Raw genomic sequence first — 14,685 nt, 5'->3', positions numbered from 1 at the left:
ACGTGCTCCACATCTCCCACAGAAATGGGTCGGGGTCCGACTGTCAGAAAGGGGGATTGCCCCCCCCAGCATCGCCGAGCGGGACGGGGCAGCGCTGCCCGGCCAAGCGGGGGCCGGGGGGCTCGGGCTGCCCCCCAAGCGTGGGTAAGGCCACCGCCGGAGCCCGCAGCACCCAGAATACCAATGCACACGCTTTCTGTAAACCCACATTTCTATTTTTTACATATATTGCACCTCGCCCTCGCAGCTGGCATCCCCCGAGCGGCAGAGCTTGACGTGGCCAGCACAGCCCGGCGAGCCGGGGACAGTGGCACCGGAGGAGGGGGACAGTGGCCCACCCTCTCCTGGACCCCTTTTAACTGGAGGTGGGGGCAGTTTGCAGCACAAAGCCCCTCGCCCCGTTCAGGACCCCTCACCCCGAAGGGCCCGGCCGGGTTTATCGGTGTCCGCAGGGACGGGCTGACGCAGCCCCTCGCACCCCGGGGTGCACAAAGAAATGGACGCGACCCCCCCCCGTGCCAGCCCAGGGAGCCTCTGAAATAGCACAGCAGGGAAGGGCTGGCCTCGCACCCGCCCCGCTGTCCCCTGTCCCCCGGGCTGTCCCTTGTCCCCCCGGGCTGTCCCCTGTCCCCCCACTCTCCTCTGCGGCTTTTAATCGGGTTGCAGCCGCCAGCTACAACGCTCCCGGGGGGTTTAAGGGGGGCAAACGGAGCTGCAGCCCCTTCTCGGATGAAGTTTATTATTTACCTCTATAGATTTTTGTACTTAAAAAACCCCACACATACACACAGACGTGTGTATATATATCTATATATTTTTATATATATATATATATATATATAGGCACATAAAGCCTCCTGTTGCTTTCAAAACTGAGCCACTTCTCCTGGTCCTTGTACCATGGGTCTTACCAGGGAAAAAAAGAAAAAAAAAAAAAAGGAAAAACAGGAGACTGGGGCGATGGCTGCGACATGAGGAGGTGCACGGGCACGGCCACGGGGACAGGGATGGCCACGGGGACACCGGCACCAGCCCCGGAGCCACCAGGGACGCGGCTTCCCGCTGCCGGATCCTGCCCTGGCCCGTGGCCCAGCTCAGCCCCAAACCCCAGGAGGCAAAATTCCACCCCGGGGGGCTCAGCTGGGGCTCCGCCACCCCCAAAAGCCACCTCTCCTGGGGAGGATGGGGGAGAAAAGCAGGGGGAAAGCAGCAGCAGCTGGAGGCAGCGAGCGGGATCCCTGCCTGGCAGGGCTGCTCCGGCATTTGGGAAACCCCTCCTGCGCTTCGGGGACCCCCCGACCCCAAAGCGGGGAGGGTGGGCACGCTCCGTACACGGTGGCGATGGCGGCTGGGGAGGGGGATGCAGCAGCTCAGCCCCGGCTCCGTGGTGGCCGCAGGGCCGCAATCCCGGGGGCAGGGGGTTGGGTTGGCTGCTTCTTTTTTTAAATTCGAGCTTCGTCTTTGGGAGCCGCGCGGGCAGCAGCGGGGCGCGGGGTGGGGGGGGGGGGCTAGTCGAAGCCATGCCAGTCGCTCTGCTCCGAGTCGTACTCCAGCTCCGCGCCGATGCAGCGCACGCCGTCCAGGAGCATCGGCGTGCCGTGGTGCCGGTCTGCAGGACAGGAGGGGAGACAGTGGGGACGGGGACAGAGCCGGGGTGCAGCCCTGTATGGCCTCAGGCTGGCCCGGGGGGCTTGCTTCACCTTTTTGAGAGCCCTTCGGGGGGGGGTTTCGGGCTCACAAGTGCTCGTCCTCCCTCCCGTGGTCCCCACACAAGGGATGCTGGCACCCTGGGAGACGCAGGGACGCTGCACCCTGTCCCCAGGTCACCGCTGCGGTCGCTGCCCTCGGGGTGCTGCACGGGGACGGCGCTCAGCCCCCGGCGTGCCGAGGCTCGGGTGCCGCAGTGCATGGGGGCCAGGGTGGGGATGTGGGGTGGGGACGCAAGCAGGGGGATGCCGGGGAGCATGGGCACAGGGACCCCGGGACTGGCCGCGTGGAAGATGCCGGTGGAAGCAGGCGCCGTGTGACACAAAGCAGAGGAAGCCGAGCTACGAAACGCTGCTCTAATTAAGAAACCCAAATTAGGCAGCAAGGTGGGGGAGGAAAAAGAAAATTAAAATTAAAAAGATTGCTGTGCTGCCTAACAAGCAGCCGTGGCTGGAGAAGAGGGGGACCCCACGGGCTGCAGCCCTGCTCCGTGCACCCCTCCACCGGGGAGGGCCCGCAGCCTCGTCCCCCCGGCTGGGGATTTTCGTGGTGAAATTAGTCCGGTTTAGACAATTTCTCAGAAAAGTCTGCGAGGTGGGGAACGTCTGCAGCGGCTGGACCGGGAGAGCTGGCGGAGGGAGATGTGCCGGGCAGGATGGAGCGGGGTCCGGGGGTGCAGGGTCCACGTGGGGCTCAACCACGCACTCCGGCAGCCCTGGCTCCCCAGAAAGCCGCGGGTCTCCAGCCAGGCCCGAGAGCGCTCCCCGTTACCGGCTGTGCCGGCGAGGAATTGCTGCTCCGAAACCCAAGGAACCGCGTGAAGCCCCCGCACCGCTGCCCGCCGGCACCGGCAGACCCTTACCCATGACACGGGCTTGGACCACGACCTTGACGCAGGCGCCTTCACCGGCCTCGCTGGCCAGGACCATCTCCTCCTTCAGGACCCCCTCCTTGTGTGCCGTGTACTCGCACTTCACGCTGTAGCCTGGGGACAGAGACGCCCTGGGAGCCGGGCTCCGGCTGCCAGAGCTGCCTGCACCTTTCCTGCCCTGCCCGCACCTTTCCTACCCCACCCCGGCAGCCCCTCCGCACCGCAGGCACCCGGAGGCAGCAGAGCCCGGGACTCGGCCGATTTAGTCCCGTCCCCGCCACCGAGGTGCCGAGCAGCACAGTACGAGTCTTGCTGGGCTCCCCCCCGTGCCTCAGTTTCCCCACTCCGAGACCCGCTTGTCCCCGTCACCCTGCCCCAGGGGCTTTGCACAGCCCCACAGGGGGGGAGCAGCAGAGCGGGACGCAGCGCGCGGCTGCTCTGCACCCCTGGTCACAGCCGGGGTCCCCCAGCGCGGGGACAGAGCTGGCAGGGCCGAAGGAGGCAGTTGCTTTGGATCCAGAGGAAAGCAGCACAATGTAAAAATAAAGGAGAGGCAGAAAATTAAAGCAGCCGCAGAAAAGCATTAGTCAAACCCCGGGGGAGGGGGCACGAGCAAGCCGCAGCCCCCGCGGAGCTCACAGGGAGGCACCCCGACACGGCTGGCACAGGGGGATGCTGCGACGGCAGGAAAAAAGAAATAAAAATGCACCGAGCATCACCCAGGCTCCGGCTCCGGAGCACACGGGGCCGTCAGCTCCGCGAGGCTCAGCCCCGGGGCTCGGAAGCACCGGCCGGACGCGGGGAGCGCAGGCGGATGGAGGAGAGCAAGCCACCGGCGGGCACGATGAATTCACCCGTGCCAGGTTGTACCTGGAGGCAGGAGGGAGAAGCGGTGGCAAAACCTCCTCCTTCCGAGCGCCGGGAACCCCCTTAACTCCGGCCCCACGCTCACCCGGGGCCGCTTCGTCTCTGTGTCTGTGCCAGGGCACCCTCAGATCACAGCCCCACCGCGGCCGTCACCGCAGCCGGGAGCCAGGCACCGCGTTCTGCCCGGGCTGGGCAGCGCCGGGACTGGATTTGTCCCATGGCTGGATAAACCTGGCAAGCCCCATCCCTGCCGGCAGCCGAGGACGCGGGAAGCAGAGCCTCCTGTCACCAGCACCCCGAGGACAGACGCCGCCGAACCGCTGCGAGGCGCCGGACTCCTCCGGGGCTCACCGGAGCTTGCTCGGGGTCCCCAAAGGGCTCCTTTCCCCAAAGCCCTGGGAGCCCTGGCCCTGAGCCCAGGCCGGGCGTGCCAGCCCGAGGTGGGAAGCTTCCAGCAAACAAAGCTTAAGTGCTTTGCTGGGCCGGGGCCAGCGGCGGCAGAGGAAGAGCCGCAGCCCGTCCCCGCCAGCCACGGCCCCGCTCCCGGCCCCTCGGCGGCACGGGGAGAGGCGGCGAGCTGCGGGCCCGGGGAGCCGGAGGGGACGGGGACGCAGGGAAGAGCGTCCACCAGCTGCTCGCCAACCAGGGCTGCTGCTGGCACGGCCCCAGCCGCGGCGCCCCGGGCGCTTGGCAGCCGCCGAGTCCTCGGGGCAGATCCTGCGTCCCCGAGACCGCTGCCACCGAGCCCAGGGTGACGCTCGGCCGTCTCAGCCGCCGCGCCAGCGTCACCGCGCACAGCCCCGCTCCCGTATCGCACGGACGTGCCGGCGGCAAATTGACCCCAGACCAGAGCCGGGCCGGTGCGTGAGCCCGGTGCCTCTTGGAGCAAACCCTGTCCCTGTCCTTGTCCCCGTCCCCACCGGCCTGTGGGCTCTGCTCCACAAACCCACGGCCGCTCTTCACCTCCCGCCTCCCAGACTGACCTGAACCCGCAAGAACCAGCAGCCGCTCGATGCGCATTTGGGATAAAAGAGCGTTTAACCGCCCCGATGCGGACAGTAAGTGACGGAAACACGGGGCTGCGGGGGGGACAGAGCAACAGCCGCGGGGCCGGGTGCGGGCTGCAACCGAACCCACGCCGCCGGCGGGGATGGGACAGAGCGAGCGGGACCGAGGGCTGGGGGAACCGGGAAGGGGACGAGGAAGGACGGGGAGGAAGGAGGGGGCCGAGCAGCCAGCGGGACCCCCAGCCCTGCAGCCACGATCCGGGGGGGGGACTGCCACGTGCCCGGCCCCCAGCGTGGGCTCGGCTGGGGCTGAGCCGCTGCAGAGACGGCACAAAGCAAAGGCCTCTGCACAGACCCACGGCGAGTGCTTACGTTGCAGGACGTTATTCTCCTCTCCTCCACGACAAAAGAATTAGCAAGAAGCCGGGAGACAGACGGAGAGGTGACCCCCCCTCGGCCCCAGCCGCTTCTTTAGGCAGACCCTTGGTGCCGGCAAAGAGCAGAAAGAGCAAGCGCTAAAAATACCAGCGCGTCTGGACTCTGTTCAGCAGGTTCCCGGATTAAAATGCCACAAAAGCCGCTCTCCAAGCACGCGGGTCGGGGTCGGGCATCTCCCGGCGGGTGCAGTGGAAACACAGATTCCTTCTCCATGCGGTAAAGCTCTCCAACGCAGCGCCGCGGGGATGGGCGCTGGGATGCGGCCGGACCCGGCCATCCTGGGCAGTGCCAGCACCAAACGCCACCCTCGTCGCTATAGCGGCTGCAGCGGGACTTGTCCCCAAAGCCCCCTGGGTCGGGGACAGCCCGATCAGCCTGTCAGCCCCAAAACGCTTGGGGTTTGGAAAAGCGCTTCGGAGGACGCTCACCCACGAGGGAGGAAACACCCCGGCAATAAAAGCCGTCCCTGCGGGCTCCCGGGGGGCTCCAGGCTCCCCAGGCGAGAGCAGTCGTCCCCCACGCCTGGCAAGGGCTCAACCCGGACGGCCACGGGCACACCCGGGACCAGGGGGCTGCTCCCACCCCACGGGAGCCCTCGGTTCGTGCTCCCCACGGGGCTCCGGCGCGAGCCAGACACCCCTGCCACCCCCACGGGCACTTCGGGGTATGTCTGGGTCCGGCAGCCGCCCCCCCGGCCCGGGGCAGTGCCCCCCTCGCTGCTCACCCCTCGCCGGCTGCGTCGAAGCAAGGGCAGGATCCGGGACCCAGCACCGCAACCGCCGTGGGGACAAAGTGGGGACAAAGCGGGGACCTTACCTTCCGGCAGCGGGGTGACGCCGATGACTCGGAGGTTGAGGTTGGGGAGGGGCACGGCACAGACGTCCTTCCCCAGCCTCTGCACGGGGGGCAGGAGGAACGTGATCTCGTACTTGTGGAGGATCTTCAGGAATCCCACCTGCGAGGGGGGGGGACACGGCAGGGGTCACACCATGCCTCGGCCGGCCACCGAGCCGCGGCGGGAGGTGGTCCCACGCTGCCATCGTCCCGTCTCGTCCTGTCCCCCTCCACGTCCCACCTCAGGGACAGGGACCCACAAAGCATCAGGCACCTGGGAAGGTGGGGGGCTGTTTGCTAAATAATTGGGAAAACATCATAAACACTTCTATTTTGGCTGCACAAAGCAAGCAGAAAAAAGAACCAGCTCTGGGAACGAGCACCCTTCGGTGGCGTGGGAGCAGAGACCAATTTTCCCGGCGTAAGCCAAACACATTCGGCTGCCATTTCTGGTCTCTAAAAGCCAACCCGTTTCCAAGAGCACGCCTTCAAACGTCATTTACCCACTGCCACGATGAAAACCAGAGCTCTTTCGGAGCCGGCCGCCTCCGGAGCGGGGTCTTGTCTCCATCAAGCTCACTAAAAGACATTTTGGGAAGGGAGCGGCGGGCTCCCCGCCTGCTGCAAAGCTCCGGGCGCGCCTGCAAACCCTCCCTGCGGCAGAGCCCGGCCGGGATCCGGCCTGGCCAAGAGGGCGATGCCATCCCGGGGACGCAGGGCAAGCCCTGCCGCGGGCACGACTCAGCCGGGCACCCTCGGTCTTTCATGCACACACGTGCAGCCTGCTCCGAGCTGCGCCTCAACCGCCCATAAATACATATATAACACACACACACACCCGGACCCATCTATACGCACGCACGGATGTAAAACGCGCGCCATATGCTTGCACATTCCCGGCCGCCGGCAGCTCCGAGGCATCGCTGCGACACAGAAACCAACAGAAACGACGATGCGAAGCTTTGGGGATTTTTAAGGCCGTGGAAAGATGTTTGGTGCCCGGCCCTAAAGAGCCTTTTCTCCGCAGGGGAGAGGATGAGGGTCTCCTCCTGCCTCCGAGACGCGGGACGGATGCACGGGCAGCGCTACGGGGTGTGCCCCAAACCTGTCCAGAAGGACGAGCCGCGGGGTTAAACGCGGCCCTGGCACGGACCCACGCGGCACCGGCACGCTGAGCTGGGTACGGGTGGCTGCCAGCGCCAGGCTGGTCCCGCTGTGCCGGCAGCGCCGAGGGCAGCAGGCAGCTTCCCCCCGCTCCCCGGAGAGGCACGTGCAGTGCCGGGGCGCCCGCGGCACGCTGCACGGCACGGGCGGGGAAAAATAATAACAACCACCCACAGCTCGGCAATTGCTAAGCAATTTGCTGCCGTTTTTAGGGCGATAACCCATCATCCGCCCGATGATACAAATAACTGACTCAGAGCTGAAAGGGAGTTTCAGATCGCTCCGCTCCACGCAACGCCGGAGCGACCCCAGTGCTCTCTGAGGGGTTCGTGGTCTGGGAGAAAAGGGCCCCCAAAGGAGAGGCTGGGACGGAGGGGCCGGCTGCGTGCCCGGTGAAGTGGCCCCGGGCCGAGGAGCGGCAACCTGCACCTCCGAGTCCCTGCCAAGGTGCCCATCTCGCACCCAGACCCCGCTGCCACCAAAGCCCACGGCACGCTGGCACTGAAGCCTCCGCTCCCGGCACTCAGCCCTGCCGCGTGGGGTGAGGAGCCGTGGGACGGGGCAGGCAGCGCACGCTCGGGTCTGCAAACCTGCCGGGATGAAATACAAGGTGTCATTAAAGACGGCTCGCTGTCCCCGCTGCCATCACTGGCCCCCGGCACGGTTTGGGAGCCACCGTTAAACCTGCACCTACGCTAACACCCTCCCACGGCCGCAGGCACGGGGCTGGAGGCGAGCCAGAAGCCGCGGCACCGCCGGCACGCGGGGCGAGACCCAGCTCAGCCCCGTCGCCCCGAAACGCGGGCAGAGGAGACGGAGCCACGTCCCCCTCCCCTGCCCAGGGCTCAGCGGGACCCCCGGCCCGCCCTGCCAGGACTGGGCTCTGCCGCTCGTGACCCCCCCAGACCCCAATTTCCAGAGGGAACCTGCGTGTGTGTGTGTGTCCCCCAGGTACAGCAGGGAGCCAGCGGGGCCAGAAACACCCCCAAATCTGAGAACTGTAAGGGAGACGGAGCGACGTCCGGAGGGGCAGCGATGGAAACCTCCTCGGAGCAGGCAGAGCCGCGGGCAGCAGGAGCTATGGGCAGCAGGAGCCCCACAGCTCAGGGGGCTACAACGGGCAGCACTGGGGGGTCCACCCGCCCCACAGGACCCCCAGGACGGACCCAGGGACAGGCCAGGGTGGCAGCGGTACACCCCTCGTCCCCCAGGTCCCGGTCCCACCTTGACGAGGAAGCTGCCGTCCTTCTCCTGCGTCACCATCACCGCCGAGTCGTGGAGCTTCTCGTCGAAGCGCACGTGGCCGTGGGCCCCCTCGGCGGGCTGGCTGGGGGCGAAGCGCACGCCCCCCCCCTTCGCCTTGCTGCCTGCGCAGGGAGGAGAGGACAGAGCCCGGGCGTCACTCCCTGCCCACCCGGGACGCACCCCCCCCGTGTCCCCAGCTCCGTGTCCCCCCACAGCCCCCGGGGACGGACCGAGGCCGGAGCATCGTCAGACACGGAGGGGCTGCCCCAGTTTCCCCCCCCTCTCATTTGTGAAACGTCCCGTGCCACGGGCTGGACGTGGGGGACATGGACACCGGTGACAGAGAGCTCACCCTCCAAGCATAGACCTGCCACCAGCCGATGCCCAGAGGCTGCGAGGGTCCCCTCTGTCCCCCGGGCTCGGCAGCATTCGCTCGCTCCCATGGTTTTCTCGGGGCAGAGGAGCCGGACAAGCGGAGATAGGGGCTGTGCCGGGAAGGGGGCACGGGTGGGAGAAGGGCAGCTTCCCCAGGGAAGGGCTGCCCCACGTCCCAGGGTGCTGCCCAGGGCTCCGCAGGGCTGCAAAGCTGGCCAGATGTTGGGGAGCAAACGCCGCGGTGCCCCGGGGAAACCCAAAAATGCAGTGGCCCTGTGAGGACTGTCACCTGCCTGGGGACACCGAGGTCCCCACGGCCAGCAGGAGCCCGCGCAGAGGCACAAACGCGATGTGCCCTTTTGCTTGCTCCTTTGCAATACGTTCTCTGCAAGCTTCCAAGAAAAAAACAGCCTCTCCTCTTCCTCTTCTTCCTCCTCCCCGGTACACCCCAAGAAACCCCGTGGTCCGGCCACCGATCGCATCCATCTGGCAGCAGCCGGGAGCAGATTGCCGCCTCCTTAAAGAAAAGGCTCTTTGTGCCTCAGCAGGCTGGAAACGCCGGAGATTTAATAACTCGGCATTGTTCAGCCGGAACAGCTCGGCAGAAATCCCTTCCCCGCACGCAGGGAAAACAAGAGACTCAGCCGCTCGCAGAGCGATGTGGCTGCACATGGCTGCGGCGGGGAAGGGGACGCAGATGGGACCCTCCCCGCCGAAACGCAGGCAGCCCCCGGCCCCCCGTGACGGGGCGCAGCCACCCCCTGCCCCACAGAGCCTTTATGGGTGTCCCGGGGCAGGACGAGCCCCGGGACCCGCGTGGATCCCGTGCGCCGGCTGGGAGCTGTGGCAACGGGCAAGGTCTCAGCCCGTGGGTGCCACCGGGCATCCTGATGCCAGCGCCGGGCTCGGAGGAGCCGAGCCCCGATACGTGCCAGGGAAAATCCTAAGTATGCATCTTCGTCACGCGGCGCTCAGAAGCGGCGCAGCCGATGCCCGGCACGGAGCCTGGGAAGCCGGGTGGCCCCCAGGGACGAGCATCTCCAGAGGGCACTGAGCCACCAACGGCCTGGGCAGCCACGGCGCCCGGCTAGCCCCCCGGCACGGCGCGTCCGAAGACCCTCTGGAGAGAGGGAGGTCGGAGGAAGGTGAAGGCGGCAGGCAGGGGTGGGTGCTGGGCACCACGGGCTGCTGTCCCAGGAACCGGCTGTCCCGGCAAGAGGGTCACCCACCGGCACGCACCCCCGTGACCCTGAGAGGCTGCACCACGCGGTGTCCCCATCCCGGCTCAGGAGGGGCCGACAGGGACGATCCTCGCCCTGGCAGGAGGGGACAGCCCCCAGGACCCCGGGCAGAGCCTGGGCGGTGACAGCGGCACCTCCGCAGCCCCGTGCGTGGGGCAGGGGCACCCACCCACGCAGGACGCGCCGTGAGTGAGCCAGCACGGAAATCTCATTAGGGGCGAAACGCAATTGCGCGTCCCGCAGGCAGCCGGCAGCGAGGGGAGGCACAGGCAGAGGTACAGGCAGAGGCTCCATCAGGCAGGGGCTGTGCAGAAAAATCACCCAGAGCTGGTGTGTTTTATCTCGAGTCCCCAAGTCCCACCACAGCCACAGCAGGAGGGTCACCGGGACCTGCCGGCCCCTGCGCGGTCGGCGTACCGGCAGCCGGTCTGGTGCCACGCTCCCCAGGCACCCGGGAGGTGGGTTTGGGGGTCCGACCCACGCCTGCCGCAGGGCTCGGGGCGGGGGGGGCACGGCGGGGGACGCCTGCCTTGCACGTGTCGGCAGCGATCGTAAGCCCTGGAAGCAGACGCCACCTTCAGAGTCACCGCGTCCCTCCCGAAACGAGGGTGTCCGGGCCCCAGCGTCCCTGAGGAGGAGGCAGGGCTGGAGCGGGAAGCACGGGGGGGGCTCGGGGCTCCCCCAGCACGCTGCTCCCACCCCAGGGACCCCCAGCCCCTCTCCCCCATGCTGCAGGAACAAGGCAACCCGCCTGTCCTTTGGCATCGCCACCACGGGACCGCCGGCCTGGCCCTCGTCCCACCGGGAAGCTGGAGGAGGCTGCAGGGCTGGCGGGAGGAAAGCCCCTGGGACGGAGCCGTCCCGCGGCCCTGCGTGCCGGCAGCGGGGAAGGAGCCGCGGAGGCCGGAGCCACGACCGGGCACACAAAGGGAGACGAAATCACGCCCAGCAGCAGCACAAAGAGCCTCTTCGGGCTTTGTCTCAGCACGGCGGAGAGCTGGGCGCTGCCGCCACAGGGCGCCTCGCGCCAGCGGCCTTTCGGGGTCCCCTCCCGGCACCGACAAAGCACCCGGCTCCCCGAGCCCGGCACTGCCAGAGCCTTTCGGGGAGGCAGCCGGGGTCTGGGAGCACCCAGCATCTCCCACAGCAGCCTTGCCTGGGGTGGGGGGTGCCGGGGGTTGTGCCGATCACCGGAGTGAGGGGGGGAACCGTGGCTGAGCGGTGCCGGCAGCACCCCACCGGAGCCCCCACCCCGCCGCAAGCCCCCGCAGCGGGTGCTCGCTCGCAACTTGCAGCGGAAAAACAGCAGCAACGTCCCCCCCGGTCCCTCGTAGCCTCCGACCTGCTCGGCTGCTCCCCGGGCACGGAGCGGGCAGCTCCAGGCAGCCCTCGCACCCCTGGCCGCGGGCAGAGGGGCCCCCCGGCACGGCCGCGGGCAGAGGGGCTTCCCCAGGAAGGAGCATCAAATTTGGAGGCTGGCCCCGGGTGAGGGCAGGCAGCCCGGGAGGGGGTGCGGTGCAGGCAGGGGACACCGGGGACTCACCCTTGCTGGCCGTAGCCATGTGTCCCCGCAGCGGTCGTCCTTGCGCGAAACTTCAAAGGCACGGGCAGGAGGCCATGCTCCGGGGCCGCCGCCGCTCCCGAGCGCCGGAGCTGGGGAGGGAACGGGCAGAGTTAGGCAGGGGCAGGCAGAGCCGGGGAGAGCAGCCGCTGTCTCTGGCCGGGTCCCGGAGCCAGCCAAGCACCACGGACACGACGGCACCGCACGGCTGCGACTCCGGCGCTGCTCCGGCACCGCACGGCTGTGACTCCGGCGCTGCTCCGGCACAGACCTGCCGGGGAGGAGCCTGGCTGCAGCTCAGGGGCGTCAGGCAGCCCGGCTTCGGGCAGCGGCGGGCAGCGTGCCAGGGCCCGCGCCCAGCCCTACCCCGAGGCGTGATGGGCGCAGGCAGGGCAGGACGGGCAGCCCCTCTGCCCGCTCCACCGCGAGCCCGCGGCGTGACCCGGCCGGCCCCGGCTCCCGCTCCACCAGCTCTCGGGGACGCAGCCAGTCCCTACCCGGGAAAGGGAGGATTCGCACCCCGGCACAGCAGCCAGGACACGACCGTCGCGTCTCCCAGCCACCCGTGCCGAGCGCGGCACGCCCTGTGCCTCAGTTTCCCCGCCCCGCAAAGGCTCTGGCGGCCGCCGCACCGAGCCCCGAGCTGGGGAAGCCTTACAGGCTGTCAGCAACGGCGCGGACCCCAAACCCAGACCCCCCCCAAACCCCTTTCCCCTTCCCACGGGAAGGGCCGCTCTCTCCGGCCCGGCTGACGCTGCCTCCCCAGGGCTGTGCTCCCCCCGGCAGCCCACACGATAACGGGGGGTCCCCCGCCAGCACCCCCGGCCCCAGGGTGGGCGCTGGCCCTGCACCAAGGCAGGGGGGAACCACCGGAGCCGGGCTGGTGGTGACGGGGCTCACGACCCCCCTACCTCCCACCCGGGATCTGACACCCCAAAGACCCCTTCGGTGGAAACTGAGGCTCAAACCTCCTCCCTGGGGCTCACCCAGCCCCGCTGCCCCTCGGGAGGCCGTGGGAGCCCAAACACCGGCTGGTGCCACCGCCGGGCACCCAAGGAATCGGGCGGCAGGAGGCAGGTGCCCAAAACAGCCCCGTCAGCAGCCCGGCCTGCCGAGCCCAGGGAAATTCATGGAAAAAGCATCAAAAGCGTCAGCCTTGGGGGGAAAAAGAAGAGGGGAAAAAAAAAAAGCAGAGCTGAAAGGGCGGGGAGCCTTTCCCGCGGTGGGGGGGCCGGGGGGGCAGACCCTCGCCACGGCCCCCACGCCCCACGGAGCTGCTGCCCGAAGAGGAGAGGATCCAGGCCGGAAAAGAGCCGGGAGGGATTTGGGGAATCCTCGAGAGACGTGCCGGGGCCACAGAAACGCGTCCGTGGGGAGCGGGGGGCGGGAGGAGACCCCGGGACGGGACACGGCCCCACGGGAGGGCTGGGGGGGACAGGGGGCAAGCGGCCCCGGAGCAGGGGCAAAGCGTGGGGCTGGCGGTGGGGCCAGGGTGGGCACCGCGCCTGGGCTCGCAGCAGGGGCGAACGTGTGGCCCACGGGGTCCCCGTGCCCTTGAGGGGGTCAAGACCCCCCCCCCGGCCCCCACGGACAGGCCCACGCCGTCGTGCCCCCCGCCGGGACCGCGGGCGGTGGGTCCCCGGGGCTCAGCCCTTTCCCGGGGCTCCCCGGCACCCCGGGGCCGGGGGTGAGCGGCAGAAGGAGGCGGCGGCGCTGACGCACGGCTCCCCGCCCGAGCCGCGCCGGGTGGCCCCAATCTGCCTCCGCCATCACCCGCGTGGCCCCGGTCCCCGTCACGCGTGGGTGTGGGTATATCCCCCCCCCTCGCCTCCGCCGTGTTTTCACCCCCCGCCGGCTCAGCCCCGGTGCTGCAAGAGGGGACGCGGGGATGGGCCCCCTGCTCTCGGTGCTCCCCTCTGCGCAACGGGCCAGCGACCGGCCCCCGGGCGAGCATCCCGCCCCAGCCCACCGGGAGACCGGGGACCCTACCGGGGCGGTTAGGCCGGGAGAGAGCAACGCGGGGAGGAGGCCCTGCCGCCCCGGGGAGGGGGAAGCCCCGGGGAGGGTCCCTCCCCAGCCCCGGCCCCGGTGCCCCCCTCACTCACCCCCGGCCGGCGCGTCCCGGACCCCACCACCCTCCCCGCTCCCCGCTTCCCACTACCGGGACACGCCCCCCTCCCTCCCATTGGCCGCGACACACCCTCCGCCGTTCCCATTGGTCTATCCCCTCGGCGGTCACGCCCCCTCGCCACGCCCATCGGCTGCGGCTCCGGCGGCGCCGTTTCCCGAGCGGCCCCGCGGGGTAGGGTCGTCTCCAAGGGGTGGGACTGTCGCTAGGGGGCGTGGCGAAGGGCTGGGGTAGCCAATAGGGGGCGGGCGCGCAGGGCTGTAGGGCGCCACGAGTGGGCGGCGGGGTGCGCAGCGCCGCGGGGGGGGGCGGGGACACGGGGCGATGCGGTTGCCATGGCAACCCGGCACTCGCGGCCATTTTGCCGCTGGGAGCCTGGCCCCGAGCCCCGGCCGAGCGGCGGCAGCGCGGGGCGGACCGGAGCCTCCGCCGCCCTTCGGAGGGGGAAAAGTGGGGGAACCGGCTGGGAAATCCCCGGTGCCAAACCCCTCATTTTCAGGTTATTGAAAAAAAAAACCAAACCCCGGCCCAGCGACAGCTCCGTCCCCGGGGAGCGGGGCTGTGGCCGGGCCCACGCCGGCCGCGGACGGGGCGATGCCTCGGTGTGCCGGGGTTGGACTCTGCCCGGGGCTCGGCCTTGTCCACGGCGCGGCCGCACCGGCTCCGGCTCCCTCGGGAGGTTCCCGGTTCTCCCGGGCCGTGGGGGAGGCTGGAGGGTGGCCAGGCACTGGGCTGGGCCCCAGGCATGGCGGCTGGGCAGGGCTGGCTCATCGCACCCCATCGCACCCCACCCCACCCCGTCCCATCCCACCCCATCCCATCCCCACCCCATCCCATCCCATCCCACCCCACCCCATCCCCGTCCCATCCCCACCCCACCCCGTCCCACCCCACCCCATCCCATCCCATCTCATTCCATCACATCCCATCCCATCTTTTTCCATCCCACCCCATCCCATCCCACCCCACCCCACCTCACCCCATCCCACCTCCTGAGGCTCCGGACAGCCAGTGCCCACCGCGCCTGGCCCGGCTGAGCTCCCTGGCTTTGCCTGTCCCTGTCCGAGCCCCCCCGTCCCTTCACCGGTGGGACGGAGCACAGGGAAGGGCCCCGTCTCACCGAGGGGCCGGCGAGGCACCGGCAGGGACGGAGGGAGCCGGCTGTCAGGGGCGCCGAGGGTGGGAAAGGCAGCTGGGACGTGTCCCTGCCGGGAAAACGCCGCCGGTTCCCTTCCAAAGAGCACGTC

General features: G+C 69.0%; 1 protein-coding gene across 2 annotated transcripts; it reads right to left on the bottom strand.

Annotated features, from left to right (window-relative positions):
* Nucleotides 1-700: 700 nt before the first annotated feature.
* Nucleotides 701-13,466, bottom strand: ADISSP (adipose secreted signaling protein). Of its 2 annotated transcripts, XM_072862614.1 has the most exons (6): nucleotides 13,416-13,466; nucleotides 11,293-11,402; nucleotides 8,113-8,255; nucleotides 5,707-5,845; nucleotides 2,570-2,692; nucleotides 701-1,609 (listed from the first exon to the last, which is right to left on the bottom strand). In XM_072862614.1, exons 2-6 carry the CDS (start codon nucleotides 11,309-11,311, stop codon nucleotides 1,509-1,511), a joined length of 525 nt encoding a protein of 174 aa, XP_072718715.1. In that variant the 5' UTR covers nucleotides 11,312-11,402; nucleotides 13,416-13,466; the 3' UTR covers nucleotides 701-1,508. The 2 variants fall into 2 exon arrangements, with proteins under 2 accessions (XP_072718715.1, XP_072718716.1); XM_072862615.1 differs by lacking the exons at nucleotides 701-1,609; nucleotides 2,570-2,692; nucleotides 5,707-5,845 and adding an exon at nucleotides 5,899-7,478.
* Nucleotides 13,467-14,685: the final 1,219 nt, after the last annotated feature.

Source organism: Ciconia boyciana, chromosome 5 (assembly GCF_034638445.1).
Source record: "Ciconia boyciana chromosome 5, ASM3463844v1, whole genome shotgun sequence".
Classification (NCBI taxonomy): domain Eukaryota; kingdom Metazoa; phylum Chordata; class Aves; order Ciconiiformes; family Ciconiidae; genus Ciconia; species Ciconia boyciana.
This window is presented reverse-complemented; position numbering and strand designations above follow the sequence as displayed.

Coding starts and splice junctions, on each gene's coding strand:
- ADISSP (XM_072862614.1), bottom strand. Junction 5,846..8,112: donor ACGGCAGCTTCCTCGTCAAG/GTGGGACCGGGA, acceptor CCCCCCTCGCAG/GTGGGATTCCTGAAGATCCT. Junction 1,610..2,569: donor GGTCCAAGCCCGTGTCATGG/GTAAGGGTCTGC, acceptor CCTGTCCTGCAG/ACCGGCACCACGGCACGCCG.